The sequence below is a fragment of the Hydra viridissima genome, unplaced genomic scaffold (genome assembly GCF_058129835.1).
Source record: "Hydra viridissima isolate aposymbiotic clone 2 unplaced genomic scaffold, HvirCarnegie_v1 scaffold_8, whole genome shotgun sequence".
NCBI classification, from domain to species: Eukaryota; Metazoa; Cnidaria; class Hydrozoa; order Anthoathecata; family Hydridae; genus Hydra; species Hydra viridissima.
Window position 1 is genome coordinate 13,313,125 of NW_028324307.1, and position 21,424 is coordinate 13,334,548.

The 21,424-nt window shown below is 29.9% G+C and overlaps 2 protein-coding genes across 2 annotated transcripts; both read left to right on the forward strand.

Annotated features, from left to right (window-relative positions):
* The first annotated feature begins 1,899 nt into the window (after window positions 1–1,899).
* On the forward strand, window positions 1,900–5,807 carry LOC149885207 (uncharacterized). Its single transcript, XM_090095184.1, has 3 exons — window positions 1,900–2,253; window positions 2,562–2,637; window positions 2,810–5,807. The coding sequence occupies exons 1-3, from the start codon at window positions 2,022–2,024 to the stop codon at window positions 5,049–5,051; spliced, it is 2,550 nt and encodes an 849-aa protein (XP_089951310.1). The 5' UTR covers window positions 1,900–2,021; the 3' UTR covers window positions 5,052–5,807.
* A 7,632-nt stretch (window positions 5,808–13,439) lies between these two features.
* Window positions 13,440–16,800, forward strand: LOC145194949 (uncharacterized). Its single transcript, XM_090095204.1, has 6 exons — window positions 13,440–13,871; window positions 14,021–14,219; window positions 14,523–15,188; window positions 15,450–15,679; window positions 15,750–15,909; window positions 16,422–16,800. The coding sequence occupies exons 1-6, from the start codon at window positions 13,863–13,865 to the stop codon at window positions 16,565–16,567; spliced, it is 1,410 nt and encodes a 469-aa protein (XP_089951330.1). The 5' UTR covers window positions 13,440–13,862; the 3' UTR covers window positions 16,568–16,800.
* Window positions 16,801–21,424: the final 4,624 nt, after the last annotated feature.

Here is a 21,424-nt window from a genome sequence, read left to right on the forward strand (position 1 = left end):
CTGACTTGATATGTAAATTTTCCGGCGTGTGTGTGTATATATATATATATATATATATATATATATATATATATATATATATATATATATATATATATATATATATATATATATATATATATATATATATATATATATATATATATATATATATATATATATATATATATATATACATCGTTTGCTAAATTCCAACACCACGTATCTCAAAATTTGGTTGTTTTGAGTTAAGTAGTGAATAAGAAACTATGGCCAATTCTACACCTGATTCTAACAAAACTTATGTTAAATAATACCGGGAAAAGTGTTTAAATTAAGTAAATTTGTTTCCTGTGTCTTGTTAGTTGGCAGAACTGAATTCTAACACCACGTATCATGAATTGTTTACATTGAAAACATGTGACAATATTAGCCAGCTGGTTCATTTCAGGTAATTATTGTTTAGTTTGTTAACTGTAATGCAGTTAAGTTAATTGATTACTAGCTAAGAAGTATAATGAATAGTTTTGAAGTATTTACTTAACATAGATTTGTTGTTTACTATGTATTGAACAATGTGGATGTTGAGAGAAAAAAATACCACAAAAGAAAAAGATCATTTCTGAATGGTTTTAAAGTTTACCAAAAGTCCCATCTCATTATTGCAGAGCATCCACGTCGAAAATGTATTTAGAACCATTATGGGATACAAAAATTGATTTGTACAGATCATACAAAGACTTTTGCATTTCTCACAACAAACCGTATGGATCCCTTACGATATTTATGCAAGTTTTTGAAGAAAAGAGTTTATCCCTCTTCGTTACCAAAAAAGATCAGTGTGATACTTGTTACGCATTCAAAGCAGGCAACGTTTCAAAGGAAGACTACGGTCAGCATATTACTGAGAAAAATAGGGCTTGAGCTGAAAAAGAAAGGGACAAACAGAAGGCAGTTGATGGTGAAATATATTGCTTGACGGCAGACATGGAATCTGTTAAGTTAACCCCCATGACAAAGGCAAGTGCCGTCCAAAATAATATCAATGTAACTCAGAAATACCTAGTGAAAGGGCATACGCAATAGGAGGGAGATTCAATACATGCGAGGATTGAAAAACAAATCAAGGGAAAGGATGTGTACCTACCATTTGAGTATGTAAAATATACCAAGGAGGCCCGGGAAGTTCCCTTCTCTTATGAGGCTGCATACTTGAAAATGACTTTTTCAAGGATTTCTCTAATATAAACTATTACGACTCAGTTCGTCCAAGAAGATAGAAGGGTGACCCATGTGTCGTTGATTTTCGTTGTTTCCAGTACCTACCCATTATTGTCGGAATGGATTAATTTTTTTGTCCTTAGTAAAACACATTTATTTTTAACATTTTTTAATGTTAAATTTACATTTAAAACGTATATTTTTTAACATATATGTTAACATGAATGTTAATATATATGTTAACATATATGTTAACATATATGTTATTGGAAAATGGGCTTTAGTCTAACCAAATTTTTTACTACAGAATTATTTTCACTTGTTTCAATATCCGTAATGATAGAATATTTGCTGGTATTAAAACTTTTCAAAAAAAATAGTAATCGAGCCATAATTTTATAAATTATCATAAAAGAAGATTGACTTTATTATACACATAAATATTTATATACACAAATATTTGCTGGTATTAAAACTTAAAAAAAAATTTTTTCAATAGGATTTCTAAAGGATGGAATTTTTGCTATTCGACGTTTGTACTCAATAAGAGTGATATTTTCATAGATCACGGGCGAGAATTGTCAAGCTATATGCATCTTTTTATTCAGTATTCATTGGAGTTCGAGATGCGTAAAATAGTTAAAATTGAATCAGTTATTACATAGTCATAGTATTTAAATAGTCTGGAAACGCGGGCCGTTTTCTCATAACACTTAAGTTCCTTTCAATACTAGTGCTCAGACTACTTTAGAGTGCATCAAATTGTAAACATAGTACTTAGCTGCTACTTAATTTCATTTACTCTGTGATAAATATTGAAAATGCCAGGAGCCAATTGCGCTATATTTGGTTGTTCAGTATCAAGAAATCATGTTGGATTGTCTATATTTCGTATTCCAACAAAAGATGACGAATATAGTGCAAACTGGAGACAGAAGTTAATAAGTGTAATTACACATGACAGAGTGATTGACAAAGGATTGAAAGCTCAAATCGAAAAAAGAAATCTTTATATTTGTGAACGTCATTACACAAAGGATCAACTTCTTCGTCGTGAGTAAATTGGAGTATTTTATATATTCAATATACTGCTGCTTCAAGAAATTGGTTTGTATATGCCATATAATTATAATATATGGAAGCATTTCGTTGACTGTATAATTAGATGGATGACTTCAGATATAATACGTTATCTTCAAAATATATTTATTTGAAATGTTAGCTAATAGAGCCTAATAAACTTTATATTTTATATAAAGTTTACTTAGCTGGATTAGTTGACAAATATTATATCAGTATTAACATTGTGTTGGTATCTATACTGGAAACAAGAAAATTCAGGTACATTTTTATAATTTTAGATGATTTAAAAACTGCACTTATTCCTGGATCAATACCAAAAATAAATTTACCACAAAAAAGTTTTTCTATTTCAAGGTAAAATAAAATTATTTTGAAAAATAATAAAGAATATATATATATATATATATATATATATATATATATATATATATATATATATATATATATATATATATGAAAATAGTTTTTTGTTTATACTGTTGTATAATTGCAAATAAACTACTTGAATTGATAATTTTATTTTAAGCACAACTTCTCGTAAATCTGCAGAAATCATAGTTGATAAGAAATCCAATTTAAATACTCAACCAAACTCAATCCAGGAATGTTACAAATCAATGGAAGAATTTACTAAGCGTATAGTACATCTTAATCTTCCTTCTGGTTGGAATATAAATAATAATATTTCTCACGTTCATATTTTTGAAAAAGATGAAATTCATGCAGTTACAAAAACAGACATATTTATTGATGCTTCTTTAACATTTATACTTCGCATTTATGCCTGGCGTTTACCATCAACCCATGAAGTTTATAAAAGTTATGACAGTTCAATGAAAAATATCACTTTGTCAAACTTGATCAAAGTTATTTCAAGTTATAGTATTTGTCTAGGAGTCTCACTCAGTTCAGTTTTGAGCAAACTGAAATGTTGTGATAACTGTATTATAAATGAAAAAACTTTAATTTCTAAGTCTTCCAAATCATCAAAAAGAAAGCACAGTGTAGCGAAAAAGCCTGCTAAACTTAATGCACCAATATCATTGACTTCTCCAGATCGCCTAAAGTTAACAATTCAAAACTATAGAATTGAAAATAAGGAGTTGAAAGAAAAAATCATTGATTTACAAAATTCAATTTCAAAATCTGCCCTGACTATCAGTTCAAGTTTAAGTGATGATTTAATATCAATTATGTCAAATGCAGATCAAAACAAAATCTCACCTTTTATGAAGCTATTTTGGGAGGAGCAGCAAAAATATTTGAGGTTATCTCCAACTAATGTAAGATATCATCCTATAATAATTCGATACTGTCTTTCACTGGCATCAAAGTCTGCTGCAATGTATGATGATATACGTTACAATGAGAAATCAAGAACAGGTTTTCTTGTCCTTCCAAGTCTTCGTCGCTTACGTGATTATAAAAATTACATTAAACCTAAACGTGGATTCAATAAGGAAATAATTGATGAATTAAAAGAAAAAACCAAAGATTTTTCGGAGCAAGAAAAATTTATTGTCATTCTAATGGATGAAATGAAAATTCAGGAAAACTTAGCTTGGGACAAGCACACTGGGGAGATTGTGGGTTATGTTGATCTTGGTGATGCTGATGTTAACATAGCAACTTTGCCAAAAGTAGATGATTTTGCTACCCATGTTTTAGTATTTCTTGTTCGTAGTATTGTCAATCCTTTTAAATTTAGTTTAGCTAACTTTGCAACAACTGGAGCCACCGCTTGTCAAATTTTTCCATTGCTTTGGAAAGCAATTGGAATTTGTGAATTAAATTCCTTAAAAGTTATTGCTGTAACTTGTGATGGAGCTTCTGCAAATCGCAAGTTGTTTAAAATGCATTTTACCATGACACGTAATGATGATATGAATCCGCATGTTGATGTCACATATAGAACCCTTAACTATTTTAGTTCAGAAAAACGATTTATTTATTTTATATCTGATCCACCACATTTAATTAAGACAGTTCGTAACTGTTTATCTAACTCAAAAAATGCAGAAGGAACAAGATATATGTGGAATGGTGGTATGTTCATATTGTGGAATCATATTGCTGATATATTTTATGAGGACAGAGAATGTGGCTTACATATTTTGCCTAAACTCACTTTTGAACATATAAAATTGACGCCATATTCAATAATGAATGTTAAACTTGCTGCTCAAGTGCTAAGTTCTACTGTATCAAAAGTTTTATTACATTACGGACCACCTGAAGCTGAAGGCACTGCTAAGTTTTGTGCCTTAATGGATAGCTTCTTTGATATAATGAATATAAGAAGTTTAAATGGTCATAAATTTGATCTAAAACCAAATCTAGCTCCATTCTCATCATTAAATGATGATAGGTTTTTTTGGTTACAAAGTGTTTTTTTGCAATACTTTAAAGATTGGTTAAAATCTATTGAAGAGCATCCTGGAGATATTTCAAAAATTTCAAAATCAAAGATGTTCATTGCCCATCAAACATATGAAGGTTTGAAGATTACAGTTCATTCAATTATAGAATCTGTTCAGTTTTTACTGCAGCAAAATGTAAAATATGTTTTAACTGAACGCTTTTGTCAGGATCCAATTGAAAATTATTTTGGACGCCAACGATCACTTGGATCACGAAAAGATAATCCATCTGTTAATGACTTTGGTTACAATGATAACATGATAAGAAATCAGAAAGTATTTCTTCCTGTAACTGGAAATGTAATTAGCTATACAGATAATACGAGTGATAGTATTAAATCGTGTTAAAAAAAAAATTTAAACCAAGTAAAAACTGTATTAAACATAAGATAATATTTTTTGATGAGTTCAATTATTAATATTTTTCACTTAAAATTTAACATATATAGATTTCGACTTATTTTCTTTTTTAAAAATGTAGTACACTATTTTTAAAATTTTTTTTGGTATAAATGTATTGGTCAAAAATAATCAATTTTAAAGATCTGTCTATATCAAAATTTATCTTACAATTTAAAAAAATGGTAACACTATAAAGTATTAGATGTGTTATTGTTAATTTAAAATTGAAAAAACAATTATATTAATTTTGTTATTGATATTGTATATATCAAAGTTGATTTATACAATATCAATATGAAATATATCATAAACTTATACATCATAAAAGTAAGTCATTAAGTATTCATTTTACTACTTCAGGAGTAGTTAGTAATATGCTATTAATATTTTTAAAAGATATGTGGCTATGAAAATAGCCGTTTTCATAAGTCCAAGTCATGCCAAGTCTTTAATGTCCTTGTTCCAAAGTTGAGACTTTTTTTTTAATTGCTTTTCTTAATGCATTTGATTTTGTTTGACTTTTAGAAATCTTGAAAGCTTGCAACTTATCTTTCACATAGGAAAATGTACGAACACGTATATACAGAGTTAGAAGATCTTCTAATAAATTAAGTGCTATTTCTTTTTGAACTTTATCAGTTGAACTATGTATAATTTTTGAAAAGTTAACAAGCACAAAAGAGTCTTTAATTAACGTATCAACTATTTCTTTGCAATTGATAGTATGAGATGACTTTTTTGCCATAGAAATAAAATGGTACTCTGCAGTAGTAAAGATACAAATAACCTCTTTACTTACTTTCCATAAACCACCCCTATCATGCAAATTAACATGTTTATGCTCTGGCAAAGAAATTGTTTCTCCTGTACATTTACCAGCAAGCAAAAATGATAAACACTGTTTATGATACAAACTAGACATGTTAGAACTAAATCTAATTCTACGATAAAAGGTACCAAAAACATAACCACTAAGATAAGCGATAATAGATTTTTCTTTTTCAGTAAACTGATAAGATTCATGTTTAAATGTTAAAACATCATTATTAAAGGAGGCGCCAGTCAGATGAGCCAAGACCAGATTAGCAACTTCAAAACTTAAAAGAAGAGTGCAGTTTTGGCTAAGATTTTTAAAAGGACTTGGTGCTTCAGAAAATATTTTGTAGAAAGCTGGGTAAAAATTTTCAGCATTTCCATCAAATGATTCAATAATACTTTTTATTAAAGAATAAGCTGTATTGACCTCTATACATGTCAATTTAAAATTTTTAAATTCAGTTCTTATTTTAGTAGGGTAGCATTCATCTATGGCAAGCTTTTCTGCACTCTGAATCAAGTAATTTTGAAAGCAATTAGAATGAAGAATAAGCTCTGCTATTTTTTTCTCTTTACTAAACTGTTTATCAATAAGCTTGTCCTTGTGCTTGGCATTGAGGTGACGAGTTAAACCACCTTGTGATAAACATCTTTTTTCGCAATATAAACACAAAAATACACGCTCTTCATTTGCGTTAGGAATATTTCCAACAGCTAACTCAACAGTCGAACTAAAATTAGGATCAGTCTCCAACAAATCTTCATCAATAGCAGCTAAAACAGCATCAAATTCATCTAAATTATTAGAAACTGCGGCAGAAAAAGTCATTTTAAAATTATTTGATGCACTCTCAGTCCGGTCACCCTTAAATGTTCAAGTTATTGAACGAAATCCATAGAAGACGACCCGCGTTTCCAGACTATTTAAATACTTTGACTATGATTTCCCAGATAACACACGTACATCGGCCCGACGTCTTGCCGATGTCTTTTATATCAGCTGTAGATCGGCATCGTTTTACTTCATCGGGCCGATGTTCGCCCGATATGCAAAATAAATTTACTAATGTTCCGTCGCTTAAAGACGTCGGCTTGATGTCTGCGAAAGTATAGTAAAATTATCTGCAATTTGAATGTTTACTGTGCGCAAACCTAACGATACTAATGACGATCATAACAATGCTCATGTGCGCTCATAATGACGCATTTCATATATTTGAGGTTTTCTAAACCCACGTTTGTATATTTTAGCAGAAATAAATTCATTTGTATATTTTTAGCTGAAATAAATTACATTAAACAAAACACATTTGTTTATCACACCCATTGGCAGAAGAAAAGAATTACTCTGGCAAGCTCCAGAAAAACCCTTTGGTGGGAGCAATTTTGACATTTTCCTGATCTCAAAACTATAAAAACTGAAATCATCTATCGCCGTCCGCAGAAGAAAAGTGTGTTTAAAATTTTGCTTATTCTTAAAAAATTGAAAATGACAGCATTCAATATTTATTGGCATTTTTACAGTATTATGAATATTCTTTATTCTAGATTGGCATAAAAAACACAAAAGGTAACTGTTTTACAAAAAATTGCAAAAGATTATATAACAAATCAAGTTTTTAAACACTATTTTTTTCTAAAACAAAAGATATTCAATAGTTGCTATAAAATAATCTGCAAAATCAGAAGAAACTACAACGGAAAATTGCATCTTTGATAGTTTCATCAATGATCCTTAAGTTATGGTTGAGTTCTACAGCTTTTACTCAACAAGTTATCCAAGAGTGAAAAAAGCAGTTTTTCTCATTGAAGTATTAGAAAATGTGCACTATTTTCTAGTATTCATACTTTTCTCTTTCTTACAAGCTTTTGCTGCTGTAGTCAACCAAACAGGTTTCTAGCCACTTCCCATATTCAGGATGATCAATTGGCCTTTTGTATCTACTCCAGTGTAATTTGAAGTTGTGGTGCATAGCCTCTACTGCCTGTTCACTGTATTTTCCTAGTGGTTCCTTTTGTTTTTCAATGAACTCTTTCACGTGGAAAAATACTGCATGAACCTTTGGAGTGACTCTTCCTCTTGTCAGAGACAAGTATGCAGTGTGAAATTTATCAATTCTTTTTACATAGTCAGGTTCCAATTTGTTTCCAAAGCATGCAGAAACCACAGAATCAAATTTTTGCAGTGTGTCAATTGTATCAAAAATGTCAAATGCGCTATCTTGTTCTGCCATTCTCTGAAGAAGATCCACATTCTTCAGCATTTTCTTGCATTCATTGCCAGCAAACTGCCCACCATGAAAAGGCTGTGGTTTGATATGTAGATTATTTAGCCAAGCTGAGACTTTTGGCCAAGACTCCCTTAGAATGTTGTAAAGATGGTTTACAACACCCAGAAGTAGGTGAAGTTCCATTGGTGGAATGACGTCCAAGACAAGTGTGCTGTCTGGTACATTTAGAAGTGGCAGGTTGACAACATTTTTGAATAGCTTAGCTTTCTTCAAATCCTGACCATTTGCATTGAAATCCTCAAAGCATCGTCTCAAAGAGCCAAATGTTTGAGGGGTGCCACATTGGGCTAAATTCTTGTGAGAGGCATCACACCATGTGCAAGGGTGAGAGCTGGCATGTGACTGAAGGCCGCAAACAATGTTGGCTAACTTCAAATCTGTTGAGAGAAGGAGGTCAACTTTCTCGATTACAAGAAGATTGAGGATCTTTTGAATATTACTGTAATTTTCATGCACATCCTCAGCAATTGCAACTAGCAGCTGCTTCTTGACTCCACTGTCCCTGGCAGTTGGTGTGGCTAAAGTTTTCTTGTTTGGTGGTGACCCTGCCTCCATGCTCTGCTCTGCCTCTTGAATGCCCAAACTTACTTTCAAGAAACCACCACCACCATCAAGGCCAAGCTTTACAATGTGTGATGAATAGATTTGTCTTCTCAACAGAACATCATTGAGGAGATCTGCAAGATCTTTGCAATGCACAACAATTTGTTGGCGTTTCTGCAACTTATCATTACTGACCTGAATTTTTGTTTGGATAAAATGATCTTTGAGTTGTTTTCCTGCATCACAAAATTTTTCATGAAAGTTAGGCTCCAAAATCTGACCCTTGGACACGTGATGGATGGTTGATGCAAACTTCTTCATGTTTGTGTTTGACAGGCCTGTGTTAACTTGCACTTGCACATGATCCTGAGTGCTCAAGATAGGACCATCACCAAAGAGTCTTTTTGTTTTTAATGAACCTGAAAGTTATCATTACATCACATTATTGTCTTGATTGTATTACATTCATAATAATGCCATTAAATTTTTTTAACTCTAGCAAAAAGCAACTGTCTCACTCAGTTGACTTATGTTTCACTAATTGAAAGATACTTAAATCACCTTTAGTTAGTGGTAGGGGGCGACCACCACCTGCATGAGACAGTCTGATTGTCCCATGTGGAGAGGATTTTTTGGCTGCAACAATAGTGGATGCAATTTGCTCAGAGACTTTAGAATCCGTGATGGCTAGTTGTCTCATATTTTCTCGAAATGTAAATGTGTTACAGTTGTGTGAGATGCCTCTTCCAATAATGGAGAGGCAGTCTGAGCATCTTCTTTGAGTTTGGCCTGTTTCCAATTTTTCTTGATCTTCAAGTGGGTGCTTTTGAAAAACTTTCATTCGACCAATCTGGCAGATTAGGCAGTCACAGTTGTTGTCTCTTGTTGAAGGTCGAACTTTGTGAAGTCAAAAAGAGGTGGTAAATTGACTTCTGCTCCATTCTTCTTCTTTCCTATGGTTATTCGGCAAGTATCGCATATTCCAAGAGGCACTCTGTTGTCAGCAAAATCAAGACTTGATGAAAGTATGCTCAACACATCATCCATCATAGATTTTGTGAGAACTCTGAAAACAATACATAAAGCTCATCAGATAATGTATATCAAAAGAATTTTATGTTAAATATTCAAATGAAGAAATAAATGTTTTATAAATAAATCAAATTATTAAAGAAAAAGGAAAAAATAACACAATACCTTGAGCTCTTTCTCATGCAGAGAAAACAGACGGTTTTTCTGCAGTCATCGTGTGATTTGGCTTGATTTGGCATTCTTTTGCTTCAATTTAGGTTTAGAAACTGAAAAAACTATTCTTTTAAAAAATTATTCCATAACAATACTGAAATGTAGATTTTTTAGTGCGCAATTCAAAATTTGAGTAACAGCACAAATTTAAAAATGATAATTGCTGTTTCTTGGATTTGATAAAAGTTATATAGTTTCAAAATTAAAAATTATTTTTTAATTTTGGTTAAATTACAGCATGGAAGTTACAAACAATATTCAATTAATGATCGCAAAATTTTATACTGAATACCTAAAGTTAGCGTAACAAAAGAGCAATGTAGATCATTAATAATTGCTCATTCTCAGATTTAGTAAAAATGAAATTATTTGCAGTTTTATATTCTAATTAGTTTCTCTAACCAGATTATATGTTTTTAATTGTTTTTAATATGAAAATCTAAGGTTACTGCGGCTGTAAAAATGCCAAAAACTTTTAATGCTGTCATTTGCTGTTTTTTATAAAGCATAAATTTAAAAATGAAATTTCTTTCACGGACGGTGATGGATGATTTCAGTTTTTATAGTTTTGAGATCAGGAAAGTGTCAAAATTGCTCCCACCAAAGGGTTTTTCTGGAGCTTGCCAGAGTAATTCTTTTCTTCTGCCGATGGGTGTGTTATCGTTTGTTAAAAAAAAAATTATTTTGCGTATTTTAAAACACGTTTGTATATTTTTTACTAAACATGTTTTTATATTTTTGGATTAAATTTGATTTAAAGTTCTAAAAATTTCTAAAAGTTATAAAATCCACAATTAAGTTTTTTTGTACTTATTATTATTGTTACTATTATTGTTAATAATAATAATAATAATAGTAATATTATTATTATTATTATTGTTATTGTGTGTATATATATATATATATATATATATATATATATATATATATATATATATATATATATATATATATATATATATATATATATATATATATATATATATATATATATATATATATATATATTTATATATATATATATTTATTTATATATATATAAAGTAATTGTCAAACAAATAAACAATAATTTTGAAATATCTCTTTCTTTTATACAATATTAATATAATATATAATAAAAAAGAAGATATAAAATGGAAAAAGTAAAAACTGAATCTTATTGGACACGTGCTCGACATGTTAAAAAACTTGCAAATAAAATTTTATTTGTTGCAATGGATGATAAAAATAGTATATCTGCTAATACAATAAATACGATAAGTATTTCTAATGAAAGTTGCTGTGTTGCAGACAATATTAATAATAATAATGATAGTAATTTTTTAAACATTGGTGAATATAAGACAAGGGAGTTTGACATTGATTTTGATATATGTGATAATAATACCTATTATAATGTAGTTAATGACAGTAACGCAGAAACTATTAAAGAAGTTAATGATATTGAACATTCATTAATTGAACAACTCAGTAGTTGGGCTGTATTATTTGACATTAAAAATATTGCTCTAACTGCTCTGTTAAAACTGCTAAACAATTATCACAATGAATTGCCATTAGATGCTCGTACTCTTTTGCACACACCACGAAATAGTTCTGTTGCTGCTCTTAGAAGTGGAGGAGAGTATTTGCATTTAGGTATCCAATATGGAATTGAGGATTTATATAGAAGTGGGGAACTTACACAATGCAACAAACTTGAATTGCAATTTAGTATTGATGGTCTTCCTTTATTTAAGAGTAGTAGCTCTTGTTTGTGGCCTATTTTATGCATCGTAAGACAGAGTGAAAAAAAGAAGCCTTTTGTTGTAGGCATATATAGTGGTAATAGCAAACCAGTAAGTTTAACTGATTATTTTGAACAGTTTGTAATAGACTGTAAGAAGTTAGTCAGCCATGGATTGTTAATTGCAGGTGAACATTATGAAATTGCTTTGCATAGTTTTGTATGTGATGCCCCTGCTCGAGCTATGATCAAATGTATAAAATCGCATAGTGGATACTTTGGGTGTGATAAATGCAGAGTAGAAGGAGAATGGAATGGAAAGGTTATATTTCAGGAATTAAATGCACCATTGAGAACTGATGATCAGTTTGACAGGCAAGTAGACGAAGATCATCATTTAGGGCTTTCACCACTGAGTGCATTACCGATTGGCATGGTATCAGGTTTTCCCCTTGATTACATGCATTTATGTGTGTCTAGGAGTTGTTCGAAGACTTTTGCTTTGTTGGTTAAAGGGTCCTAAAAGTGTTAGGTGCTCAGCTCAGCAAATTACATTACTCTCTTCCTTATTGGTGGGGTGTGCTGCTCACATGCCTACAGAGTTTGCCAGAAAGCCTAGATCTGTGTCTGAACTTATGAGGTGGAAGGCAACTGAACTGAGACAGTTTCTTCTTTATACTGGTCCCGTTGTACTGTGTGACGTTTTACCAACAAATTTGTATGAAAATTTTTTATTTTTGTCTGTAGCAATTTCTATTCTAGCAAGTCCACAATTTTGTAGGCAGTATTTAGATTATGCAAAACAACTTCTTATTGTATGTGTAGAAAATATGAAAGTTTTATATGGTACAGGCATGCTTGTATACAATGTTCATTGTTTAATTCATTTGGCTGATGATGTAAAGAACTTTGGCCCTTTAGATAACTTTTCTGCTTTTCCATTTAAAAATAAGCTAGGTACTCTAAAAAAACTTGTTCGCAAGCCATCATTTATTTTAAAACAGGTTGAGAGGCGTTTAGAGGAGAGACGAAATAGTAAAAAAACTTTGTTGCTTGTCAATAAAAAACTTTATACACCACAAAAAGAACACAATATTGGACCAGTGCCTTTTGGTGTAAGTTGTTTAAAACAATATTGTAAACTCAGTCTTCCAAATGGATTAGTTTTGTCAACATCTCCAGGGAACAATTGCTTTTTAAAGTTAAACGGACAGCCATGTTTGGTACGCAACATATTGAGTGTGGACCAGTTTAAATATAAAGTAATTGTTGAACTTTTCAAACTTAGTCAGGATTTCTATATATCACCTTTGCCATCATCTACTTTAAATGTCTTACATGTTTCCAATCCTTGTGGTTCTTATGAAACTATTAACAGTGATGATTTTTATCAAAAATGTGTATGTTTGCCTTATGGAAACAATTCATATGTTATTATTCCTTTTTTACACACAATTTTTTATTAGACTCATAAAAGGTTGTACAACTGATAATTTAGTTGTAATATTAGAAAATACACTTTTTTGTATATGTAACATTAATGCTGTCTGACCAATTTTATTTTAATTTTTTAGTATAAATATAAATGAATGTATAAGTATACACTTTTTTGTGTATACACTTTACTTTTATGAATATGTAATATATTAGCATGTTTTCCTTTTGGTTCATAATTAGAGGTTGTTATATTATGTTGTGAATTATTTTCCTAATCTAAACCAAGACATAATCAACCATTTTGGATCTTAAAAGCACCTTTATGGTGCTCTGGAGTTCCTAAAGGCATGTTTTTTAAAAGAATTAACAACTTTGATGACCAATAACAATGCATAATTTAAAAAAAATTTTTATTTTTTATCCATCTTACTTATATTTTGAAAATATTTCACTTGTACACATGTATTACAAATTTTTACATTTCTCTGCTATAATTATTTCTGATTATATTAATTGTTTTTTTGTAGTGTTTAAATATACTAGTTTTGCATAAATTACATTACAAATTTTTTTGTGCTGCATACTAGTAAGTAAAAAGTAAGTGAGTTTTATAATTGACCAAGACTGTGTTTATGACCTTGGTTGAAATAAATATTAATTTCATTAGTTCATCCATTTATTATTGAAGCCATCTGGAAAATGTTTAAGGTTTGTTAAATTTATACCTCTGTTTTTTTTAATTTTATCATTTCTTATTTTTTTAAGTTTTTTTTAGTCATTACTTGATGTATTTTCTTAGTTTTAACTGATGTATTTTAATATATGAAGAATGATGTAATGTAAATGTATTTTATTAGTATACAGTAGTCGTTTTTCAAACCAGCAACGGAGAAGAGGTAGATGCTGTGCCATTGTTTTGGCTTTCACAGGACCGAACATGTTGTGCTTGGCCTCCTAAATCTACACCTATTCATATGATTGTAAAGGCAGTCAAGTCATTGCAAATACCTGAAACAGATTGGTTACAGTTTACTGTCAAGTGTCTTGGAGTATATGGTTAGTATACTTGTCTACTTTTTTTTATCAATTTAAATTTATTGCAAAAGCCATTGTTACATCTACTTAGCTGTTGTGAGTATTTTGTGGCAATGTTATTTACAATTAAATAGTGTATTCACAGCTAATGTCACATAAATGTCTTCACAGCATTATTAAAATCATTTAATGGCATTTCTATGTTTATTTTTAATTAAATGTATATGTTTTTTATTATTAAATATAATATATAATATAATAAAATATTTGGTATACTAAAAAAAAAATTTGCATTATTTTAAATTTTTTTATTTTATTTTAAAGAAGAATACGAGACTGCTAGGAAAAAAGCCAAGAAGGGAGAGATAACATCTGATTTAGATACAGCTACATCTGACACAGAAAAGATGAAATCTGAAAAACGAAAGAAAATGAGTGTTGATGATTTTCCTAATGAAGATGATGTTGATATAAATACTCGATATATGAATATGAATAACGTAGGCTTAAGCATTGATGTTTTTCAAGTAACGTCAAAAAAGAAACCAAAGACTAATAAAGATAATTTTGATAATTTTGATTTTCAGATGTCTAATAAATGTATTTTGAAAAATAAACCCGATACTAAAAAGCTTTTACTGCCCCCTCAACCACCCCTTAGATATGCATCTGATCAGTCATCTTATCAGAACAATTGTCAGTTTGAATCTCGTATGGCATCAACTTTAGCACCTGAACAACCTGTTTTACGACATAAACCACCTTTTAATACCGCAAGATTCCATTCTGCAGATACACAAATAATGCATAACTCAACTATGCATTTGAATTCTATGGAATCTAGTTACAATAGCCACGAAATAGTGAATCAGAAATCATATAATGATGAAAAAGAGCCACAAGATTTTATTTCTAAAATTTCAAGTGATTTTAGAACACCTCAATCGGAAACTACAAATTATCTACCACGCACTGAACAGGCAGTTTATGGTAATTTATATGTTGTTTATAAAGTTTATTCAAAAAACTTGTATTAACACTTGTAATAAATAATAATGTGTGATAAAATATCGAGGATCAATTAAATTAGTTAAGTAGTAGAAGTAGTTAGGAAATAAATCTGGTTTTATTAAATTTAAATTTGTTATTTAGTTAATTAAAATATTTTTGACTATAAAATTTAATTTTAAAAAATACCATTATTAGGATGATAAAAATCTATAATTTGTAATTGATGGTTATAATTTATAGGTGATGTAATTAAGTTGCTTGTGGAAGTTAAAAAGCAGAATGATGATATAAAGGCTCAAATTCAATATCTTTCACAGCAACAAAATGTGATTTTGAAGCATCTTGATTTACAAGTTCAGGGAGTTAATTCAAAGTTGCCCGAAAATTTAAATTTGCCATTGCAAACATTCGAACAAGTGCAAAGTTTTGAAAAAAAATTGAGACTATCCGCACTAGACAAGTTACAATTAGTAAGTTTTTTAATATAGTGACAAACTTTTAACATTTCTAGTGTAAGTTTAAATTATATAATTTCTTTAGACTCAACATCTGGGTCTTCAGGGAGGTGCTACAGTGAAGGAAACTGTCAGAAGAGTTATGAAAATGGTCATGACTGATGAATTGGCTAACAAATTTAATTTCATGGGCCATGGAAACAAACACGCCTTTTCAGCCCTTCATATTAAGGACATTGTTTGTGGTTAGTAAACACTTCTAATCCTATTATTTGAGTTAATTTATATTTTTTGTTATTACTGTTTGTAAAAGAGTATCTTTGACGTTAGACTGGTTTGCATATAGTGTAAATTGATATAAAATTAAACATGATTTACTAAAAGTGGAAGTTTCCTCAACTATTATGCATTGTTGCATAACAGTTATATTTTTTAGAAACATTGCATGAAATTGTTTGGTTATATTGAGTTAAGCATATACTATACATAACAAAAGTTCCACACATTTTGTGCATACACAATATGCCAAATGGCGTATGCTGATTTGTGACCGATTCTTAATCTTTTAAAGGAGTTTTTGTATTGCGCTAAGTATTATTAAAGTAAATTTTGATTGAACACAGTGTGATTTTAGTAGTATATGTTTGATTAGTGATTTTAATAGTATATGTTTAATTAGTGATTTTAGTAGTATATGTTGTTTGTGTTGAATATGAGGTGATTAAAGTATATTTGTATAAATTTGTATATTGTACAGATTCCGTTCGTGCAAATACCATGACAAAAGATGCCAAAAATGCTGAAATTGAGTCGGCTATAAAAACGTGGCTTCGTGTTTCATCGGATAGAGGTGGAGGTCGTAAAAAAAGAGCCGAAGCCAAAACTAATGCAGAAGCCTTTTAGCAATTGTTACTAAAAAAATGTTATAATTTTATTATTTCGTTTTTCAAAAAGTTTTTTTGTTTTGTTTATAAGCATACGTTTTTTTTTTTGTACATATTTAACTTCTTTATTGCTTAACTTTTTATTTTATTGGACGCGTAATTATGGTAATGTTTTACTATATTGTCAGTTATATTTTTATTTTATTATTCGATGTTATTATGTTACTAAAAATATTACTAAAAACTGTTAAATTTTATTATTTCGTTTTGTATTTTATCCAAAATATGTAAAAATTACATATGAACCAAAATGCAGACGTCGTGCCGATGTAATTTTCACGTTTTTGTTTACGTTCTACCGATGAGCAGCCGCCCGTCAAAAAGATGTAAAAATTACATCTTTAGTCAATCAAATACGGACGTCGCGCCGATGCCTTTTTGACATTTTTGTTTACGTCCTGCCGATGAGCAGCCGCCCATCAAAAAGATATAAAAATTACATCTTAAGCCGATCGAATGTGGACGTCGCGCCGATATCGGCCCGATGCCTATGTGTTATCTGGGTTATGACGTCGAGTTTTATTTTATAATCAAGCAAATGACTTTTTTCAAAAATCGATTTAAAGACTTTAAAGAAATTACAACATCAACAAATTTCAATTAATAAAATTTAATGATTTTAAAATCTCATCATCATCATTGCTGTTTTATTTTCTACTCTTATTTCTTTTTCGTTTTCTTCCAACTTTTTGCATTGGCAGGCACTTGAGTTTTAAATGTACTATTAAGTCCTACCTAGAATCTATTGGTTAACCTAACAACCGAAAACCCTTTGTTCCTGACGAAATAGTTTCTAAAAATTTGAGACTTTTCCTGCAGAATAGAAATTTAAGTTCTTTTGTCCTGTATTTTTGTTATCATCGTACATTTTGTGTTCCTGGAATTGTACATATGCATTCAACCGGTGTTTCGGTTGGCTCACACTTTTCTTCAATAAAATACGTTACATGTTTGAGTCGAGCAAAACTTTTAATTGTAAGCCATTAGCATCTAAATAGGGGTAAAGTAGCAATCTGATGTCAATCTGATGTCAATCTGATGCCAATCTGATGTCAATCTGATGTCAATCTGATGTCAATCTGATGTCAATCTGATGTCAAGAACACAATGTAAAAAAAACCTCACTAACTTTCTAAAAGTAATTTTATAGTATATCTCAATTTCTTTTTCAGGACTTAACACTCGTTGATTTTACTTTCGCATTTATTATCAAATTTAATTTATGACAATATATAAAACATTTGAAAATAAAAATTAAAAAAAAAAACTTAACAGGTTGACTGCTACGGCAATTTTCAGAAATCTGGCCAAAAATGACAATTTGATTTTATCACATATTATTAAAAACTCAAATTCTAGTGCCCAGTTATCATCAAAAAGCATAATGTGTTTTTTTTTTTAAAAAAAAAAAGGTGATACGAATTATCTCGTAGTTGGCTTCTGTAACAGAAATCTCTTCGCAGAAGCCAACTATAAATGGCAAGTAAACATAGGACGAGATAACTCTTAGTTAACTCAACTAAGAGTTATTCAGGCTTCAACCACAATCTACGAGTTGTCTCTCGTAGTTGGCAGTCAACATGTTAAACAAAAAACTTTTTAAAAGTATAAAAATTCAAAAAATTGCAAATAGAAGAATTGATAGATAAAGTTATAAAATAAAGTGTAAATTTCGTGAACCAATTCTCCATGTTTTGTTACTATGACAGTTTATTTCATATGTATTATTCACAGGTCTTACATGCTTTTTAATGTAAAACTGAATTTCCAAAATAATAGACTAAAAATTAATATTTCAGGTTAAAAAAAAATTTTTTTAAATACAAATCATACAAATAATTATTTTTCCCCATTTTGAAAATTCAGTTGTCGAAAGAAATCTTTTTAATTACTCGAGAAAAAAATAAATATAAGTGTTGTAGAATAAAATGAAAAAACTTAAACAGGATATTAATTGTATAGGAATATACTTTTATTTGACTTGACAAATTTTAGAGTTACTGTATATTTCTTAGTAATTGCGCTCTAATATCACAAAAGAAAACAGAGAACCTTTCAACGCCATGTAGGGTTTTAAGTGCCATTTAAGTTAAAAATCGGAAGGTTTTTTGATCTAATTTTTAATTAAAATTTTGGTCTGCCATCCATATTAACTTCAAAAAAAAATTTATTCGCTTTTTTAAAAAACAAGAAAAAAAAAATTTCAAAAGAATATTGAATGTGTAATATGTAGAAGATATAAGAAATATATATTTTTAATATTATTTTGTTTATTTAAAAAGTGTTGCTAAATATAAAATTTCTGCTTTATCACTTTTTGACACCACTTTCTAATTTTACTTGATTACACTAGTTTTTTTCTTTTTCTTCAATTTCATGATATTTTGCAAACCAAATGTTTCAGTATCCCGAATGGGATACTGAAACATTTGGTTTGCAACTATCAATCCATAAAATTGATGAAAAGCCAGCATGGCTTTTCTTAAATTTCCTCCATGGGGGTTTAAGCAAACAATGCAAGTTTAAAATCCTTTATCCTCCGCCCTTCTCTTGAACGTCCAAACAATGTAGAGCGAGTTAAAAAAATTTAAAGTTGATGTCCAATGCTGTCAGTGTAATTTTCAAGAATATTTATTGCTTTTTGTGCGAATTTCGACAATTTTAAAGATGTTAAATAGATATCTAATGCTATCTGTGATATTTGTCAACACTATTCTGTACTTTTTGTGTGAAATTCAGAATCGCAATACAGAAAATGAGAATTATGTATGTATAGATTTCGATTAACATACCATACATTAAACAAATTACAAAGTAGTTGTTTTTCTGTTTTAACAGAAAAAACATTTTTTTTTAAAGACATTTTTAAAAATTTTTATTTCAGTTTTTTTATTTTTAATAATCTTATTTCAGCTTCCACTTGCTAAGGAATGCGACGCTAATTGTAAAATAAAATCTTCAGCTATTGCAAAACGTCGTCTTTGGATCAATGGACTTGAAGTTTTCTCTTTAAAAAAACATCAATTGTAACTCCTTTCCTAAGAAAAATATTGCCTAGCTTACCAAAGACAGCATTGACACCAGCGTAAAGACAGTTTTTATGAAGTTGCAAGCAAAAGGTTGACTCTTTAACGTCATGAGTGTACTTGATGTTAGTATTTTTTTAAAAATAATTCTGATGTTACTTTTCTGTTATAATTACATAGCACCCTTAAAAAAAACGAATTTTTTACCTTTACGAGCATATCGCATGTCCTAACCTTTGCGTTAAAATATACAGCAAGTTGGAAAGAAAGGTTGTTAACATACTTTGACACTGAAATCATTTGTAATTCTGATTCATTACCTAAGTCAATTAACAATTAAAGCATTCTGAGTTTTAAGTAATCAACTAGCTTCAAACTAAAAACTTCAGGTTTTAAAGTTTGCTAATTTGTGAAAAGTGGCTTTTTTAGAAAAACCCAAAAAAGGTATGAAATGTTTAATGTACCGTGTCAATAATTTTATTATGATTTAGAAGCTTGAACAAGTAGTTTAGTAATGAAAACTGCGTTGCAATGACGTTGCTGAGGACGCAAACAATATACTTTGACAATCAAACGTACTTATCTTTCACTTGCTTATTTATTTTGATACACAGGACCTCAAAACCATGTTTTATGATGTTGTGTTCTGATGTTGTGTTGACTCACAAACACCTATTTGTCTTTTCTTTTTATTTTAAGCCACCTTGTATAGCTTTTAACAAGTTTTGAGTTGACATTTATCTGTTAAGCTCATTCAATAGATTACTTTGGAAAATCAAAAAAAAAACAATATGATAAAACTCAAAACAAATTGAGTTCAGATCAAAGGAATTCAAACAGAAGTTCTTTTACAGATAATAAAGAGCAAAAAAGACAGAAGCGATGCAGTATAGAAGAAACTATATTGCACAAAAGGTGATAATGTTTGGTACACATTGCTGCTGTATGTAAATTGGTGGACATGAAAGAAAAATATTAGGAAATGATATAACCAACTAATACGCTGTTTTATCATGTCTTTCGTGTCTTTTACATGGTAAAACGTCATACTTTTTTTTTTTTTCCAGTAAAATGCCGTATTACACAAGAAGGGAGAACAATTATCTTGGCGCAATGCTTGATATCATCATAATGCATAATATGTTTTAGCGCAGAATTGACAAAATAAAAATCATGCTTAAGTTAGATTGATGTCAGCCTTGAAATTAATCATTGAGACTAAAAAAGTGAAAAACTTTAAGAACCGAAACTTTAAGAAAAGAATTTTTATTACTTAAAAATGATTACTTATTAAAAAATGATGAGTTCTAAAGAAACTTCTGGAAGATCCAAATGATCAAAAAACTGCGCTCATAGATTTTAGGTATTCTCAAAAGATCTATAGCATAATCAAGACCCGTGATGCAATGATGTAATCGAGTCTAGGATTGTTGATGGTGAAATACTTAGCTGACGGTCTATGACCATTACAATTTGATCAATTTGACTAATCTAAAATTGAGCTCCTATATGGATTGGCCTACCCTACTTTCCCAACATTTTGTGTTCATATAAACATAGCCATAGTATTTAAATAGTCTGGAAACGCGGGTCGTCTTCTATGGATTTCGTTCAATAACTTGAACATTTAAGGGTGACCGGACTGAGAGTGCATCAAATAATTTTAAAATGACTTTTTCTGCCGCAGTTTCTAATAATTTAGATGAATTTGATGCTGTTTTAGCTGCTATTGATGAAGATTTGTTGGAGACTGATCCTAATTTTAGTTCGACTGTTGAGTTAGCTGTTGG

Bases quoted from the DNA above. Each gene is read 5' to 3' on its own strand.
- LOC145194949 (XM_090095204.1), top strand. The intron at 15,680-15,749 runs GTAAGTTTTTTA...TAATTTCTTTAG, and splicing joins CACTAGACAAGTTACAATTA to ACTCAACATCTGGGTCTTCA. The intron at 15,910-16,421 runs GTTAGTAAACAC...TATATTGTACAG, and splicing joins TATTAAGGACATTGTTTGTG to ATTCCGTTCGTGCAAATACC.
- LOC149885207 (XM_090095184.1), top strand. From the start codon at position 2,022: ATGCCAGGAGCCAATTGCGCTATATTTGGTTGTTCAGTATCAAGAAAT. The intron at 2,254-2,561 runs GTGAGTAAATTG...TTATAATTTTAG, and splicing joins AAAGGATCAACTTCTTCGTC to ATGATTTAAAAACTGCACTT. The intron at 2,638-2,809 runs GTAAAATAAAAT...TTTTATTTTAAG, and splicing joins AAAAGTTTTTCTATTTCAAG to CACAACTTCTCGTAAATCTG.